Source organism: Pectinophora gossypiella, chromosome 8 (assembly GCF_024362695.1).
Source record: "Pectinophora gossypiella chromosome 8, ilPecGoss1.1, whole genome shotgun sequence".
NCBI classification, from domain to species: domain Eukaryota; kingdom Metazoa; phylum Arthropoda; class Insecta; order Lepidoptera; family Gelechiidae; genus Pectinophora; species Pectinophora gossypiella.
In genome coordinates, this window is record NC_065411.1 from 3,792,921 (window position 1) to 3,810,281 (window position 17,361).

The 17,361-nt window shown below is 39.7% G+C and overlaps 2 protein-coding genes across 14 annotated transcripts in view; both read right to left on the reverse strand.

Annotated features, from left to right (window-relative positions):
- The window catches only part of LOC126368832 (serine/threonine-protein kinase ATR), a 38,294-nt gene extending 25,386 nt beyond the window's left edge, over positions 1-12,908 (reverse strand). The window contains exons 1-15 of the mRNA XM_050012993.1: positions 12,687-12,908; positions 12,420-12,545; positions 10,870-12,295; positions 10,150-10,686; positions 8,603-10,073; positions 8,102-8,304; positions 7,636-7,772; positions 7,184-7,273; positions 6,565-6,749; positions 6,027-6,145; positions 5,555-5,658; positions 4,903-5,093; positions 4,537-4,676; positions 1,061-1,219; positions 620-846 (exon numbers count right to left, since the gene is read on the reverse strand). Coding sequence (XP_049868950.1) covers positions 620-846; positions 1,061-1,219; positions 4,537-4,676; positions 4,903-5,093; positions 5,555-5,658; positions 6,027-6,145; positions 6,565-6,749; positions 7,184-7,273; positions 7,636-7,772; positions 8,102-8,304; positions 8,603-10,073; positions 10,150-10,686; positions 10,870-12,295; positions 12,420-12,545; positions 12,687-12,823 — 5,252 coding nt within the window. The 5' untranslated portion in view covers positions 12,824-12,908. The remainder of the gene's footprint in view (positions 1-619; positions 847-1,060; positions 1,220-4,536; positions 4,677-4,902; positions 5,094-5,554; positions 5,659-6,026; positions 6,146-6,564; positions 6,750-7,183; positions 7,274-7,635; positions 7,773-8,101; positions 8,305-8,602; positions 10,074-10,149; positions 10,687-10,869; positions 12,296-12,419; positions 12,546-12,686) is intronic.
- A 686-nt stretch (positions 12,909-13,594) lies between these two features.
- The window catches only part of LOC126368857 (hepatocyte growth factor-regulated tyrosine kinase substrate), a 34,048-nt gene continuing 30,281 nt past the window's right edge, over positions 13,595-17,361 (reverse strand). For all 13 annotated transcript variants that reach the window (XM_050013043.1, XM_050013044.1, XM_050013045.1 and 10 more), the window contains 3 exons: positions 16,917-17,043; positions 16,329-16,526; positions 13,595-15,722 (listed from right to left, as the gene is read on the reverse strand). In XM_050013043.1, coding sequence (XP_049869000.1) covers positions 14,268-15,722; positions 16,329-16,526; positions 16,917-17,043 — 1,780 coding nt within the window. In that variant the 3' untranslated portion in view covers positions 13,595-14,267. The remainder of the gene's footprint in view (positions 15,723-16,328; positions 16,527-16,916; positions 17,044-17,361) is intronic.

A 17,361-nucleotide genomic window follows, 5' to 3' on the forward strand; every position in this document is an offset into this window, starting at 1 on the left:
CTTAACTTATTAATACGAGGAAACTAAGTAGGTACTTGAATTTTAGAATAGTATTTTTTCAAATCTATAGAATTGGGTAGTTTCCTAGGTCAAAGATAAATTATGAAATTCTGATTATTAAATATAGACAGATCTAAAGGTGACAAAAAACGTTTTATTTTTTCTATTTAACTTATTTATGAATTTAACATAGAAAAATGTAATAAAAAGTGCGACATTTTGTCACGTTTTAAAAAATATAAAATAATGCTATTTTTGAAAAAAAAAACTTCCGGATTCCAAAACAAATGAAAGAAATATCGTTTTATTCAAACCTTTGGTAAGCGAGCCCAACGATTAAAGAACATAGCTTATTTTATCAATGACTTAACCACTTTTAATTGCTGCGAGATTAATTATTACCTGGTTAATGGTTGCGATGATTGCGAGTGTGGAGTATCACCACAAACTATGGCTCACCTTTTGTGCTGTCCTAAGTGCCCTAACACCTGCAGTATTAAAGACCTTTACGAAGCCACTGACAATGCCGTAAGTGTGGCCAATTATTGGTCAGCAAAAATTTTGTATCGATCGCCATCGACTCGCAAAGAAGAAGATTACTGCGAGATGTAATACGAACCTGCTCAAAACCTCCTCAGCATGTCCAGCCTCACTAATGATATGCAACCCGAGCACACTTTGGTATCCACTCCGCAGTGCACTCTCGCCCTTAGTCTCCTCGTCCATTTGGGCCAGCAACCTACTCGCGGCTTCATTGCACGATGTCACAAAACAGTCGTGGTCTTGACGCCGATACGACAATAATATGCGTCCCATCAGCAAGCCCCAATTTTCGCGAGATATCGGCTGGAATTTAAATAAAGATCATTCATTCACGCGTACTGGGTAGAGCCAAAAGTAACCAGGATAAACCTTGCACCCCCTTGCAATACGAACTCCTAAGGTCGTATACGCTATAAACACTTAAACATCCCACTGCCTCCCTCCCTTTTACAAAAGAAAATTTTCGTAGTAACTCTATTGAACAATGTTAAGAATACATAAACAGATAAACGCTTACCGTAGGTTTTTGAACCAATTCGTCGAGCTGTTCAAATCGGCCGAGCCTCCATAGTGGTTCAGCGGACAATTCCATCATACTGTTATCAGTTTCATGCTCACTGAGTAGTCGATACGCTGTGAACGGCTGGTCTAGACCTAAGTAGCAATCTATCATGCCCTGAAAGAAAGAGAGGAAAAGATTTGCACTATAGACATAGAATAACCCTTTTTTTGGGTTTACGCGGTTACTATCATAATTAAAACACATAATAACGGGTTCTTACCGCGTTTAAATAAGGGATATGAGACTCCCGATATTTCGACACTGTTTCAAGTGCCATGATCTCACCAGTCATCCCGTTATCATGGCACTTGAAACAGTGTCGAAATTTCGAGAGTCTCATATCCCTGATTTAAACGCGGTAAGAACCCGTTATTATGTGTTTTAATTATGATAGTAACCGCGTAAACCCAAAAAAAGGGTACGGAAAAAGAGTACGGAAGGAACACTCTCCACCCCGCACCGATACGAGCTTGATAAGTTGACGCTCCATTTTTCGGACTGTCCAGACTACCTGTCTCACTCACACGCACAGACTAAGGCGACATACACTGTATCTGTGTACAGTCTGTGTAAAACGATGTTTTTGTATGGAGTTCGTTTCAAGATGGAAATTAATTACGAGGCTGTCCTTTGGTTGGCAAGGACATTGCAAGCTAAATCACCTGATTTTCCGGAAAAGTAAGATGATTTTAAGCCGTTGGTCACGGGCTACTAGCCCAAACGCCTCCACCAACCCGCAGAGGAGCAGTGTGGTGGAATATGCTCCATACCACCTCCAGTTGATTGAGGGGAGGCCTGTGCGCAGCACTGCCGTGTCACGCACAAGTCTGCTATCTTAAAATAGTCGAGTTACGAATAACCAGTGCAAAAGGGGTTTATATCCTATGCTTTACATAGTTCAGTAAAAACATTTTAAAATTTATTGATACATTTTGAGATATAGAGGTTGACAAAGTCTGCTAACTTGATTTTTTTGCATGTGGGTCACGCCTAACTCCTCTAACTAAAAGTTACAATAGATGGGCGTGACTACGACGAAGGCAATCCTAGCGATTCGCGACATTCTTTGTACTTGCAAACCCGGCGCCCAGGGAGGAAACACTTCCTGAATCTGAGAGAGAAGTCGAGGACCCAAAATGCTTTGAACCAGGCATAAAGGGGAAATATTTTTTGGTTTTAATAAGAATGGGAAACTTCTTTAGAACAGTGATACTACCTGGAACCGTTGGTCAAAGGATTGAGTTTTGCAAGAACCATCAATGGGAGGATACAATACCAGGCTGGAAAACTGTTTGTTGTGAGAAAGCATACTCAAATGTGATGAGGATGATAAGGTCTTGTGACTTTTCTTGTTGAATAAAGAATTGCAATGGATGTAACCCTGGGTTTTCATAACTGAGCAAGCGATAACATCATCGCTATTAATATTATTTTTAGTTTTGGTTATCAATTGCAGCATCAAAATCGTAAATAGTTCATGAGCACAGGGTTATTTTGTTTATTGCTTTTGTTCCTAGATGATTCTCGTTCGCCGAATGCGATTTTTTGTAAAACATTTGTTGAACCTTTGCTGGGTTCGGCTTCTTCAAGGGTTCTATGTATATTATACCCCCTTGGAAGCGGTTTTTGTGGTTTGTCGCGAAACGGATTCAGGTTTTATGGACTGATGGTCTGTGTTGTCGATTTTTGTGATACTCTGTCAGATCGTCAATCACTTTTACTCTCGAGAATTCAAGAGTTCGCTGTGCAACCGGGAACTGTATCAGTTGCCATGAGGGTGTACCCTGGTTCCAGAGCTTTGTGTATTCTGCAGTCACAAGTGAGGACGAGTTGATTGATCTCATCATAGCCAAGAATTATATTTTTCTTTTGTGAGGTATAATAATTGTCACAATTCAAAGCCATTTCTTGTGATTGCAAGGGTTGTTCAATACAGAGACAGAATGCTGATGCTGTATTATGAACTTTTCAGCCTGCAGTGGCCTTTCTCGAAAAATAATCCTTTACGGTTGGTTTCCACATCCATAGTATGTAAATATGATCCTAAGCTAAAAGCTTTTTGGCAGTACTTTCAATTTTAACACCATCTTCTGAATATCTACGGGTTTCATAGGTGGAATAAGTCCCATAGATGTTTAGAGGGCGATCTAAATAATGAAGGTACCTACTGTTGACGAGATTTTTGCTGTGGATGTGCAGGAGGCTATTAGCATGCCCAGGCTAGCTGTGGGGATTGCTATTTTCAAGAACGTTGGTTCTGTTCATTGAGACGTTTGTGTCAAGGGTGAAATATGATACTGAGGCGAAGCAGGCGGAGGAGGCCAGTTTTTATAGTTTTATTTTCTACTTTCTTCGAGGGTTGTCCCTCGCAATAGAAAACTAAATTCCTACTCTGAAGTACAAACTTCACAGGATCCATTCTTGTTGAGAGTGGAGATCCATTTTCAGCAATGATCGTCTTGATTGACTCTTCTACGCTTGTGGCTGCAAAAAGCGTAGGGAGTATGTTTCGAGCCGGTGCAAACTTCCATCGTGTCTGGTACAATTCGTGCTTGTATAGCAGACAAGTTTTCGGGAGAGGGGAGTTATGCAGTCTAGCAGATTGTGTGGAGAAAGAGTAAATAAGTCGTCGGAAGGTACGACAATGCAGACTCTTGGCCACAAAAACATTATTTTATTTTGCGACGAACTACTGGAAGGTGTTTCCAAGTGGGTGTGGTGTGCTGGCCTTGAGGATGGTTGAATTTAGTAAGGGTTCAACAGATGTGTTGAGTAAGGGGTGGTGCATGTGTGCCGATGATTATAGAGTGATGAACATTGTTCCTCACAATGTTCATCACTCTATAATCATCCTCCTGGATTCCTGAAGGAATATTAAACTAAGTACTTAATATAAATATTTTCCTTGTATTTCACTTAGTCTACTCAACCCGGGCTACCCCAAAAAGCAGTATTTATAGAAAGCTTGTAACGATCATCTCTTACAACTAATAATTAGCATAGATGGATTAAAGTTATAATAACAAACCGGCTGCATGTGCCAAACTCTGCTAACTTAATATAGCACAGACCGCGTGACCACATTTCTATGGAAGAGTGGTCATGCACAACTCTTAAACTCGATTTAAATAAAAACTATTATAATAAAGAAAAAAATTAAAAGTGCCTGTTATTCAGAGTACATTTTAGAATATTTTCTGATATTTTGATGACAGATATTTCACTTAATACGAACTATACAGACGATTAACTGAAAAAAACTTTAAAGGCGATTTACTCAAAACAGCATTTTTTGAGATAGCAGAGATTCGTATGACACGGCAGAGCAGTGGGACGCTATGTTTATATGTCGTATGGAGCGTTCAGGGCCACAGTTGCAAGAATTTAAATCCTAACATCTTCTAAAAGAATCATGATAGATCTCCGTTTACCTGTAAACTATGTCGGTCAAGCTGTCCTTCTTGCGCAAGTCTCTCGTAACACAATGCGGCGTCTTGTAGTCTACCGGTCACCACTTGGGCCAGGATCAACTCCTTCAATGATGGTTCAGATCTCTTGATTGATAATATTCCTGGAAACAAACGGTTAAAGGTAAACTTACACAAGTATTGTTTAACTTATTTTTTTTAGTATAAGCAGATCCTCTTTCTACAGATTAAAAAAGTGAAATACCCGTTATAGCCTGACTTGGTGTTTTTTTCTTTTTAAGTCTGTTTTAATTTGCCAAGCAATTTCCGAATTTCTACTTTTAGAGCACCAAATGACTGGACTATTACAAAGTACGAGTAAATTCATACCAGCAACTGAGTCGGGCTCGTCCAACAGCGCGTATATCTCAGCCAAAAACGGCAGTTGCTCCTGCATCCTGTCCTTATGTTCGTCCATGTACAACTCTATGTACTGCAGTGAACGCTCCAACTCGCCGCAAGCGAAGTTGCCTTTAGCTATCACCAGCTTATCGAATTTGTCCATAAACGATGCTATAGCTCTGCAAAGTGAAAGACCACGGAGCAATAAAAACTGCCTTTCAAAAAGGGACACTTTTCCAAAAGGACCTTTTGCTACCAGGGGACATTTTGGGAAATAAACAATTTGCAAAATGGCAAGCTGCCAAGGTTATTTGAGGAATAGACTTTCTGCGAAAGTTCAAGGATTTTGCATCTGACTGTACACAGACCCGTTACGACCAGAATGTAACCTTTCTTATGGCACCGTGTTCTACCGCATGGTCTTCCGTTCCGTTCGTCTGCAAAGTTTCCCTTCAATAAATGAACTTTCAAGAACTTCTGTTTCTCATAGCACAGTGAAGACATTGTGTTCATTATCCACCAATTACATACTCACACGACAGGTTGATAACGTTCAGAGTTCAAAATCATCTTTTATGGATAAAACGAACATCAGAAGAAATGTTCAATCAATAAATATAATAAATTAAAGTGCAATTACTTGTAGTTCTCATTTTCCAACGGCCGCTGCTTAGAATTGCACCATTCTAGAAGCCATCTGTTAAGGAAATCGAACAATGTGTAGATTGTTTTGCTGCATTTACTCTGAAACAAACCATATTATAAAACAAAATGTCGAGTTTGCATAAAATCGGGCACGCCATAAAATCCGACAGAGGCATTGTGTCCTTTCTAACATGATGGACAATTGTTATAGGCGATAGGCTAATCCCTTGACACCATAATGTTCATTATATCCATCTTAGGACAAGTTGTCTTTGATTTCTTGTGCCTCTGCCTATTTCCCACCGAGGTATGCAGAGACTATGAAATTCCTTTTGCTTCGATCCTAAGACACTTCTCTTGCTTCCTCCACATTTATCAACCGTTTCATACACTCGTACTTGCCGTTTCGTTTTTTGATATATGTACGTAGACATTAACCGTATTAACGAATTACGCAATCCACTCACTTGGTTGCCTTCCTCCGCTTGCACTGTGTTGATACTGGGAGTCATTCGGATGTGACGCAACATTTTATACTTCATCTTCTCAGAAACAACTACATTCTCTTGATCGAAGTTTTCCAACCCTAAAAAGAAACAGTCAAGGAGTGAATAAATGCAAAATTTTAAACTAACCTTTCGTTTCTTCGCTGGATTGGGAATAAAGAAAAAACAGAACTTATCCAGCTTCTCTTCTTGTGTTGTGTGGGTTGTGAGGTCAATGACCGAGTTCATCCAGTTGCTTCTCATTTAGGGCATATCGTAATAAAAGTCGAATACACAGAAACAGAGATGTTGGACATTTCCAATGATGGTGTTCACTCCATACAAACATTTCGTTTTTACACAGACACTACTTACACAGGTGCGGTTTTTACACCCACGCCAGCTGCGGAGCAGAATGTCCCTTCTATAAGGAATATTATTGTTTATTCTATCATTCTATGCTTCCGTTAAGTAGACGATCCCTAATTATCTGAGGAAATCATAATTAAAGACCACATACCGATAACAGCCAATATCTCCTCCTGAATATACTGCAGGTTGTTCTTCGTCATGATGGCGTGAAGCAACACGTAGGGTAGAAAGAGGAACAGCGTTCTGACGTCACGGCGCATGCTCGGATGCACCGTGCGCAAGAGATCGCGAATGCTTTCCGATTCTATCAGAGGAATCAACTGGCCTGCCCAACTGGGGGTAGAGAATCAGTAATTCAGTGGATGAAACTTTAGCTCAAATCAGAGTTTGTGCACATTGGAACATTCCAAAAAAAATACCATCCTTGGGGGTTAAAAAGGCCACATCAAACCAATTCATCTAAAAAGCAATATTACAATTTGAAATTTGCGCATATAAATGTAAGTGCGCAATATCAACAAATGTCAAATAGCAATATTGCTTTCTTGGATATATTGCAATAATGTGGCCTTTTTAGACCCCATTGAAACACTCCCACTAATATTGAGCTTTAAAACTATGACATAGCAGTTACAAGCAACATGAAATTTAAGGAACATTAGAAGGTACCAATTCACAGCCAACTCAGGCTTCTATTTGGAAACGAAAAGTTGCCCCCTGGAGGTGTCGTTCACTAGCTAAAGTGTGCAAGTACAGAATATACTTACTTATGAGCCCATTCCAAAAACGTAGTTGCATACGCTGAACCAAATAAAGGATGTGCTTTCTTTGGTTGCGAAGGATACGCCAATGTATATCTGTAATGGAAAAATAATACCATAAGCTTCTACTTCAAAGAGGTAGGAACGGAGGGTTTAGCTAAATTGGAAATTTATAACTGGCGCGAATCGAGGTTGAGTCGCAAGAGTCGCCGGTACATATCGCCTTAATGCAAGATCTTCATTTGATTCAAACGGATTATAATGTCAACCTGTGTAGAAATTGGAACATTTGCAATTTAGCCCTCCAGAATTATTTCCACCAACCCGCATTGGAACAGCGTGGTGGAGTATGCTCCATACCCCCGGTTGATTGAGGGGAGGCCTGTGCCCAGCAGTGGGACGTATATAGGCAGTTTATGAATTATTTCATTTGAGCTAGGAAAATATTACTTGCTCACCTGGAACTTAACAAAGGATGCATGATTTGGTGCATGTGCTCTGGAAAACTCTCCCACACATCCTTCTTGCTTCCACTCGGAGATATGTCGTAAATTTTTAATATCTCCTGTATCGTCAAAGCGTAGCAGTCCATATTCTAAAAATAAGATGAATTTATAGAATTGGCCACTATGCAAATACCTACCACCAAATTTGACCAAATTCTCATTCAATTAATCTTTCGGTCTACCATCTTCGTGTTCGTCGTTACGTAGGGAACCCAGCAAATAAAATGGAGATTCCAATCTGTTTGGTCTATTGGATCTTGAGACGAAATTGTTTCTAAAAGACATCACGCCGCGCCTTGTCGAGGCAACTGGTGATTGAGGGGCTGGCAGTTTTTTTATTTCCGAACGAATGGGTTTTTGGGGGCATACAATTTAGAAGCACAACTTCTAAAACTCTTTGAATAAAACTACGACTCACCATAGTATCCTTTTCATACTGAAACGCTCTTGTAAGTTCAACCAGCGCTGTGGCAGCAAAGCAGTTATCTCCAATAGAGAATGCAAAGGGAGATCGGTCTGGCTGCACGTATTGTCGAGGGAGGTGGCCTGCTTCGATGGCCCCGAGTTGACCTAAGCAGGCGCCACTTGCTGCGCTCACTTGAGTGTCAGAGTCTTTGCAACCTGGATGTATATTTAGCAAAGTACAGAGGTAAAGAGAGTGTTGAAACTAAAACTAAAGGCACACATATCTTCGATATTAACTTTACTTTACAGCTTAATGAAAACCTATTAATATTGAAAGACAATGCCTGGCAAAAGTACCAAACACAAGCTTCAAAAAGTTTTAAATTCTACTCAATGAGTTCACGTAACGAGAATTTAGATATGTTACAAACATCATAGATCAAAACAAGCACAGTCTAAACATTTTTTTCATACAGTTTTTAAGATTCAGTTCAGAATTTGAAATGAAACTTACCGAGTAATAAAGAATCTATAAGTTCCACTATAACCGGATCTATAGTCTTTCCAGCAAATATAGCTTTATGTATCTCAGTCCTATTGCTTTTCAATAATTTGTCTAAGTGAGAGAATGCATAGGCTTTGATAGCTGGAATCTCTTGGTTCAAATGCTGCAGGTACCATTTTATCTTGTCCAGAAAACCTTCCGGTTGTGTCCTTTTCACGTGTCTCTTTATAACCATTTTGATTTTTTCAGAAATCTTCGAGTCTCCCAAGAAAAATAAATCCGATATATGAGAACTGAGCAAATTCTCATTGTTAAGTACGAGGTAATGGAAAATCTTGTTAATTTCTTGCGGTGAATGTTCAAATTGCTGAAGCAAAGATACTGCTAGATTAGACAGCAAAGGGCCTAGTGAGATGCTGTCAATATTGTGTATGAATGCACCCCAAGCTTCTGCAACTATTTTCGGAAATTCTTTGGCTAACGGCAACGCAGACCTCAAAGTCGCCAAAACTTTGAACCTCAGTGGAGTCAGGTACTTTACACCCATGAGTTGCATGATGTCAGGGAAACTCTTCAACGCTTTTCGTTTGACAGACAACGCAACTTTTGCGTTCACCAATTTGTGATCAAAATATGCAAGTACGCCTAGGAATTTCGGGTTTAAAAAGTCCGCTATTTGAGAAGTGCTCATACTCATGCTACCAGTTGGGGTAGATACGTCTGGGTCGTGGCATGCTAAATATCTACAAGCATTTAACACTTTTTGTGGATTGCAGCAATATTGCAAAAGGAACTCTGTCAGTATTACTCTGAAATGCTTCTTTATTAAATTCAATATGGACATTCTGGTCAATCTTTCGATAGTATCGTAGCACTTTTTGGACACATCTTTTACTTCATTCAAGTAAACATGGACGTAAATATGTGGGAATCTTTCGGTCAAGAAATCCGAAACTGAACATTGCACTAAAGACGCTATCTCCTCAATCATAGACGGTACTTCTTTTATCGTCACGGAGTACGGTATTAAATAGGGTAAAAAGTGATGCACGTCTTTGGATATGAAATCCCTATAACCGACAAAACCAAATGACCTCACGACCTTCAAAAGCGCTATAGCGAAATCCTTCCCGTTGTAAAGGCTGCATTCGACAAACAGTTTACAATAATCCTTTTTATATCTGTGATACACTTGATTTGGAGTGTATCCCTGACTTTCGCATATATCTCTTAGGTACACTACAGCTTTAGGTCCGAGTGAACACTGTGGGTGCATTATAAAGTACACTAAGAGTTTGGTGACTGGCAGGATGACTTTTTCATTCTTGCTCAAACCAAAGTATAGGATATTGTTCAATGTTTGACTCTGAAGATTGTAGTCATTACTTTCTAAACTCAATCTCGTTGACTTGACCAATATGTTGACACAAAGATTGAAAGCTGTTTCTTTGTGTGTGTTCCAATCACCATCTTGTTCCATCTGAAAGCAAATACTTTCGTAAAAATAACGCGGATATTACCATCTTGCTTATATGGACTGATTGAGAATAACTTACCGATTTATTATCAATAAATGGTTTTAGAGCTTTCAAAATATATTGGCAATTCTGTTCCGTAACAATGTCCATCGACGCTCCATTGTTAAATACAAAATAATGCTGACACAAACACGTGAGTAGATTCCAATATTCACTGTTGTCCACGTCTGTGTACTGCTTTATGTTCAGAAACTTTGAGAACAAGTTCTTAAGGCCATTGATGGTTGATAAGTTGGAAAGCGTGGCCGAGTTTGACTCTGTATAAAACGTAAGCAACGCTTGCTCTTTCTTTTGTTGATTATGACACCTAGGACACACTACAGATACAGCAATAGCATCATTTGTAAAAATAGAATGCCCTAATTTTTCTTGAGATACGTTCATGACGGCGCCGTAAGGTCCAAAGGACATGCAAGCAATGGCAAGCAGGATTCTAGAAATTTCCATCTGTATATTCTGGTCTTTGGTAAGGAATGCTGGCATCAGAATGTCTCCTATTATCTTACTTGGAGAATACAGATTGCTCATGAGCAATAAGGGAGTCAGTTGAATGATCTGAAATTTAAAAATACTATTATCTGGACGGAGCTTTTACTAGTCAGCAAAGGAATATATACATAATATAAAGATATGGTTATTTTAACATGTATCGATCTTTCTATTAGAAGAATAATTTCTTAAAAGATGACAAGTTAATAAAGACTATCCTCTAACTTTTTGTTTTGATATAAGACTCACCTCTTTATATGTACTTATAGACTTGTTCCTTGTGAGAAACTGAATAAGTATGGCAATTTGCCTTTTCCAATTCTCAGTCACCATATTTTGTACATTTATTTTAATAACAATAAGATACTTCAACAACAATGCTTTTTCATTTTCAGTGAATTCTGCACTGCTTTCTGCAAAGTCTCGGGTGGTTTGTAAGCAGATGATTTGCAACAATTTCCCTGTGTCTTCCTTGTTAATATTCTCAGACAGCATTACTGTACCCAATATTATATCAAGAAGCTTTTTATAATTGTCTTCTTGTAACAAAACATATTTATGCATGCTAACTAACTTCAACAGGCAATCCCATATACTGTGAGCATCTTCTTTCTTCATCAAATTCGGTTTCGTTTTCAATTGTTCCCTTGCCATTACGTGAACTTTTTGGAAGATAGCCAATGCAGAACAGCACTTATTTAAATTATAAGATACAAGAAAATTGTCTCCTCCACCATCTTCAAGGGACTTTAATGACATTATCGCAGAATATGTTTGCTTATAATGCCAATCTTCAGGTAAATTAAGTGCCCTACTGCATCTTTCACTACTTTTGAAGTGGGATAGTATATTTTGGCAATAGCACTGTGTTAACATTTCTATCTCGCTGGCATCCATCTTTTGTATGTCAATTACATCCTTAGGAAACTCTACATACTCACTTAGTGACAAACAATACAATTTAAGCTCTTTATTAAAGAATTTATTACTCATAGTACCCAAAATAACAGTTGAAATTGTTAAAAGAACATCTTTATGTTCTGTTTGTAGGCATTCTTTACATCCTTTCAATAAATTCAACAAAATTTCACTTAAATTCTGCAAATACAAATTGTTAACTTCACCTTTATCATGGTATACATGAACATACTTTATCAGAGCCTCTATACAGCACAGCAGTTCTTTAAAGACATTTGGAAACCTTGTACAGAAATCATAAATAGCAACTGCATCATTGTTTTTAATCAAATCCGAGAAGAATTTCAAAGAAACCAGCTTCAAATCTGTACTATAACTCTCAAGCATATGCAGAACTCTCATAAACAACATTTCATATGTACACTGAGTTCTATCCATGTGTAGGGAATTCAGAGGTATGGTTTCTGATAGCAACTGCAGTATTAATTCAATCAATGTTTTACATGTTTCAATATCTGTTACATGTACAAAGATCGGCTCCAAGTTCAATTGCACATTAGGAATGTCTACTTGTTCTGAACAAAAATTCTCAAGTTTCAATTCAGTTGACTGATTAGTTGAATTTTCTTTGTAATATTCAATGAGCTTTACTAAAAGGGCATAGTATTCTGAATGGATTTGCTCATAAAATGATGCACCATTCATGTATAATATACTCAAGATTTTTAACTGTGCATCTTTACTGGAGATGTGTATCCTAAAAAAGAAAATAAAAAAATAGATTCTGACTCTCTTGATGACTATTAAAGGAAGCTCAAACTTTTAATTACTTGTCTTGTTTTCAAGTAATAAATATAAATAAATATAAACTGAACACTTACCTTTTCAATTCCTTTACAGACCAAACATAGAACAGTCTACCTAGAAGCCATGTGTTGAACGATCTGAAGTACTCGTCCGGATATTTAGACGATCCTAGCCTTGGGACCAACACTTCGGAGAAGTCCCTACAATAAAACAACTAAAAATATAGGTTATGTTTATACGACGGAAACGTAAACAAGTTGTGAATTTTATAACGTACTTTATCAATTTTATCGACGCTATTCTATTATATTAATTTTAGGAATGAAAAGAGGGATACTCACCCTGATAATTTCAGTATTGAAGTCAATAATCTATCAAGACCGTCTTCAGCATGTTCTAAGTTATTGAAAAGCACCATAGTCGGCGCATTGAACATTTGCCATACTGTAAATGGTCCGTCATTGTTTTCATCATCCATTTTAAATAGAAAAACAGTAATTTGTTGTATATTTTCTCTACAATTTCCCACAGAAATAAGATCAACAATAACAAAAAACTTGCCCGAGGAGTCAGAACTGTCAAAACGGATTTCCCGCCATATTTTTTAAATATATTTTTTTAAACGTTCGGAAATTAGTATTGTTTGGCGGAAACCTTACATTTCTTCATAAATAAAATACATAAAAAAAATTAATCTTGCGGAAAAATCTATCCAAAAAGATAATATTATATGAAGAAAAGGCTCTATTTCATCCCCTTGCTTTGCTTGCTTCATACATAGGGAAAATAAAAGCAAATGAAAAAAGTGCCCAAAGTTCAAACCCACAAAACAACACTTATCAAATAAAAAAAAATATCTACCACCCAACGTTCATCATTAATTGTCTGTCGAATGAGTAGGTATCAAGCAGGAACGGCTACATAAATTCTTATAAAGATGCAGCGGGCCAATGTGATCGAAATATGCACAAATCTGGTTGATCACATTATTTATGGCATCGTTCCACTTAATTCATTGCTTATTTGGTAATGCGCAACCACAACTAGCGTAATCGGTCGTAGAAATGTTTTGCTGGTGTGGGCGCTTCACACGCCGACGTCAGTACGGACTTCTGTAATTGTTTGCTGAGGGCATTATCTCCCTTGTTCCTAGGATCTCTGGTAAAGGCGTAATTATTGAGGGATTGTGGCTCTACCCACCCCAATAGAGATACGGGCGTGATGATGTATGTAAAATAAAAAAATAAGGTAGCAATTTAACACTTTTATTGGTAGGTATCATACAACATAAAATATTATCTTATTGTAAATGTAACAAAACAATGTTTAGCAATGAAAAAAATAAAATAAACAAAATATTTAAAAGTCTATCTCTTCCATATTATGTATTGTTTATAATCTAAATTATCTACTAAAGACAAGCAGTTTTACATGTATGAACATTTACATAGATTACAAGGCCATATTTCTCTATTCAATTTTAAAAACTAAATAACCTAGATAGTAAATAACATTAGCTGTAATAATATTGTGATTTGTGATATACGGTGCATTCTTTCGTACTAAACTATTTTTCATGTGGGCTGGACATTCTAGCGTATAATCGCACCTTGCTTAGTGTGAAGACAGAAAAAGCGAATCTTAAAATGGGTTAATAAAATATCAAAATAATAACTTGACTAAAATTTACGACTCAGCAGTCCTATAATAATATACCCATACTATTACATAGCTCATAAAAAAGCATGAAACGTCTTATATATTACTATCAAAACCCTTTAATTTACACAATTTGGTTTTAAATTTCAAATTAGCACTAATTTTAAGACATGCATGATTTATTGCGTACAGTTTTATTACGTACTGTCAAACAACACTACCAGTCAGAATAAATATATCTCTCCGTAACAGTAAGCCTATGTTCAATCAAACGTTATTAGTTCCGCGGTGTTATTGTTGTGTTCGGATTTGACGGGGGTCTGGGCCTGTTGGGATTGTTGGTTGGGGTTGGCGGGGGGCTGGCCCGGCATGGGCGCCGTGAAGTTCTGCGACTGTATCTTCAGCGGCTGGCCGGGCATATTGGGCGGCATCTGCTGGCCTTGCGACGCCTGCTGCGGCTGTTGAATCTGCGAGCCTTGAGGAGCCATCTGCGGTTGCGGCATCTGCGGAGCCTGGGGCATTTGTTGCGCCATCTGACCTTGCATCGGCTGCTGCATTTGATGCATCTGACTCGCCTGCATCTGAGGCACTCCTTGCTGCGGCAACTGACCCTGCGGATGTTGCTGGTTCATCATCTGCTGGGCTTGCGGAATGTTTTGTCCTGGAGGCAGCATTTGCGGGTTCTGCATCATCATCTGCTGACTCGGAGCGTGCATGGGCTGGCCCTGTATGGGCAGTTGCTGCGGCTGTTGCTGCGGCGGTTGTTGTATCTGCTGGCCGTGGCTGTGAGACACTTGCTGAGACGGCAGCTGCACGCTCTGGCTGGTCGCGGGTAAATGGTTGGTGACGGACATGCTCTGAGGTTGAGCTGGTAACGAATGGCTAGGCATCATCTGTTGGCCGGGCAGCGACATGGGCTGGCCAGGCATAGTTTGAAGGTGAGATGGTTGCTGTTGCATGCTAGGAGGCATGGAGTTCTGCTGCTGCGTGTTTGACGGGTTTTGCATGTTCATTGGGAAACCTGGCATTTGTTGGCCGGTGTTTGGCTGGTTGCCTTGCATCATGGGCATTCTCATGTTTTGCATTTGCATACCAAGCATCGGGTTGCTGGGGTTCATGACTGCCTGCGCGATGTTCTGTTGTCCGGTGGTTATTGAGGGTTGACTCTGTAGATTCTGTTTCGGTAACTGGTTGGATTGTCCGTTCTGTTGGACGTTTTGTCCGGGGAGGCCGTTGGCGACGTTCTGCTGCATCATTTGGTGCATGCCGGGCTGGTTGGGCATCCTCATCTGGTGCATTTGTTGCATCATCATCTGTTGTTGCATGGGAATCTGTTGCCCGAGGGCTGGCCGCATGTTGGGCTGGTTCATGGACGGCTGGGCGCTGATGGGGGCTTGGCTCATGGTTACTCCTGTAGTGGACATGCTGTACGAGTTGGTGAGTTGAGGCATGGATTGTGAGATTGTGCCCATCTGGTTGAGCATTGCCATGCTGGCTTGGGACATTTGCGGCTGACCTGGTAGGGACATGGAACCATCTGCGGCGGAAACCTGTGCCATCATTTGTGGGTGGAACTGAGGGTTAGCGTATATGGGCTGGTTGGGGAATCCAGGCTGGAACTGGTGCATGGACACTCCTGGGATGTAGTAGCTATTCGCAGACATCATATACTGGTGTTTCTGTTGTTCCTGTCGCATTTGCATTTCCCTCTCTTGTTCCTGGAAATCAGAAATTCAGTCGTTATATAACTAAGATTTAGTTGTGCAGAGAAGTCTCAACTTTTCAGGTGTCTCTCCATGAAACCGGCCAAGTAAAAATGGAGCCAAGCAGTGAAATCCAACTCCAAAACGAAGTCGTGAGTTCCGGCGAATGAATGAAAAACATAAGCTTACGACTATATCCCAAATGGGCTAGGCAGAGATACATCCATCGCAAGATGAACTAAGTACCCAAACATCACCGAGTTTTCTGTTAGACCAACGTGATAGGTGAGCCGTATCGCCGTATATAATAGTCGAGCAAACTGTGTTAGTGAAACCTGCAGATGAATTACTCATTGGTGCAAGTCTGGTACCGGGGTTCGAACGGCGCTCCCTTTTGAGCTGGTGTAAGCTGATGTACCGTCACGAGTACTAATATGTATACACTTTGCAACTATGTCACATTAACTTTTCTGACAAATTAAACCATAAGCCTCATTAAATATCAAATATGATAGTGCGACAGGGTTCTAAAGTGGGTACATGATATTGGTCATGACTGTACTGTGGTACACACAGGCACACACTGGCATTCTAACGGACGTATATAGCTGTTAATATTACCTGTACTCTTTGTAAGGCGAGCTGCCGCTGGTATTGCAGGTACTCGTGCTTCTTCTTCCTCATGGCCTGCAGTTTGGCGGCCATCTGCATCTGTCTCTGTCGCTCCGCCGCCTCTGCCTGAGCCGCGAGTCGCGCCGCGTGTTCTGCGCGTAGAGTGTCTAGGGCTGCGCGACTGTCGCGGACTTGGTTTACTTTGTCCTGGAAAATTGTTTAGATTTTTTATCTCCTCTGGTTGCTTGGCCTCAATCTTATGATTGAATAACCCTGACACCGGGGTTGACAAGGCTGGTATACAACTTCACAACCCACACGATAAGAAGAAGATTACCGCAGCAGCTTAATATTTCTAATATTATACGTATTGTTGTCTGGTCAGACTCGCATCAGACAAAGTATTGCGGGGCAGAAGGCAAGATGGAAACCACTGCCCTATTTTCCCCTAAAAAGTAGCATGGAGAGAGCTACACCGACAAGAGCGTGGCTCTTAAAATTAGTGATGATGATGATGGTTGATTGAGGGTAGGACTGTGCCCAGCAGTGGGACGTATATAGGCTGTTTGTTTTATGTTCTTATATTGTGTAAGTTACCTGCAAACTCTCCAAGTACACTCGCTTGTCATCTTGCTGTTGAATGTAGCGCAGCAAGCGAGAATGCATGGCCGTGATGTTCATGAACAGGGTTTGGACTGAAGTGTCGTTCGCGATCGACCGGCCACTGTAGATATAGATAAATATAAAATCTTAGTACGACTATATGTCTGATGTTGGTTATCTTAGTAACAGAGCAGAGAATAAGTGCTCTGCTGACGATAGGGATACAGGCGCCATTTGTTAATCTTTCGAACGCCGGAACGCGGATCTCGACCAGACACAATGTAAAATCTATTGTGTCTGGTATCTCGGCATATGAGAGGTTAATAGCTTTAGGCGTCTTGGCACAGAAACCGCGGCGCGAATCATATCAAGTAGTAGTAGGTTCGCTGTGTCTATTGGTCGAAGCCCTCGATGTAATATAATAGTACAGCAAATTATA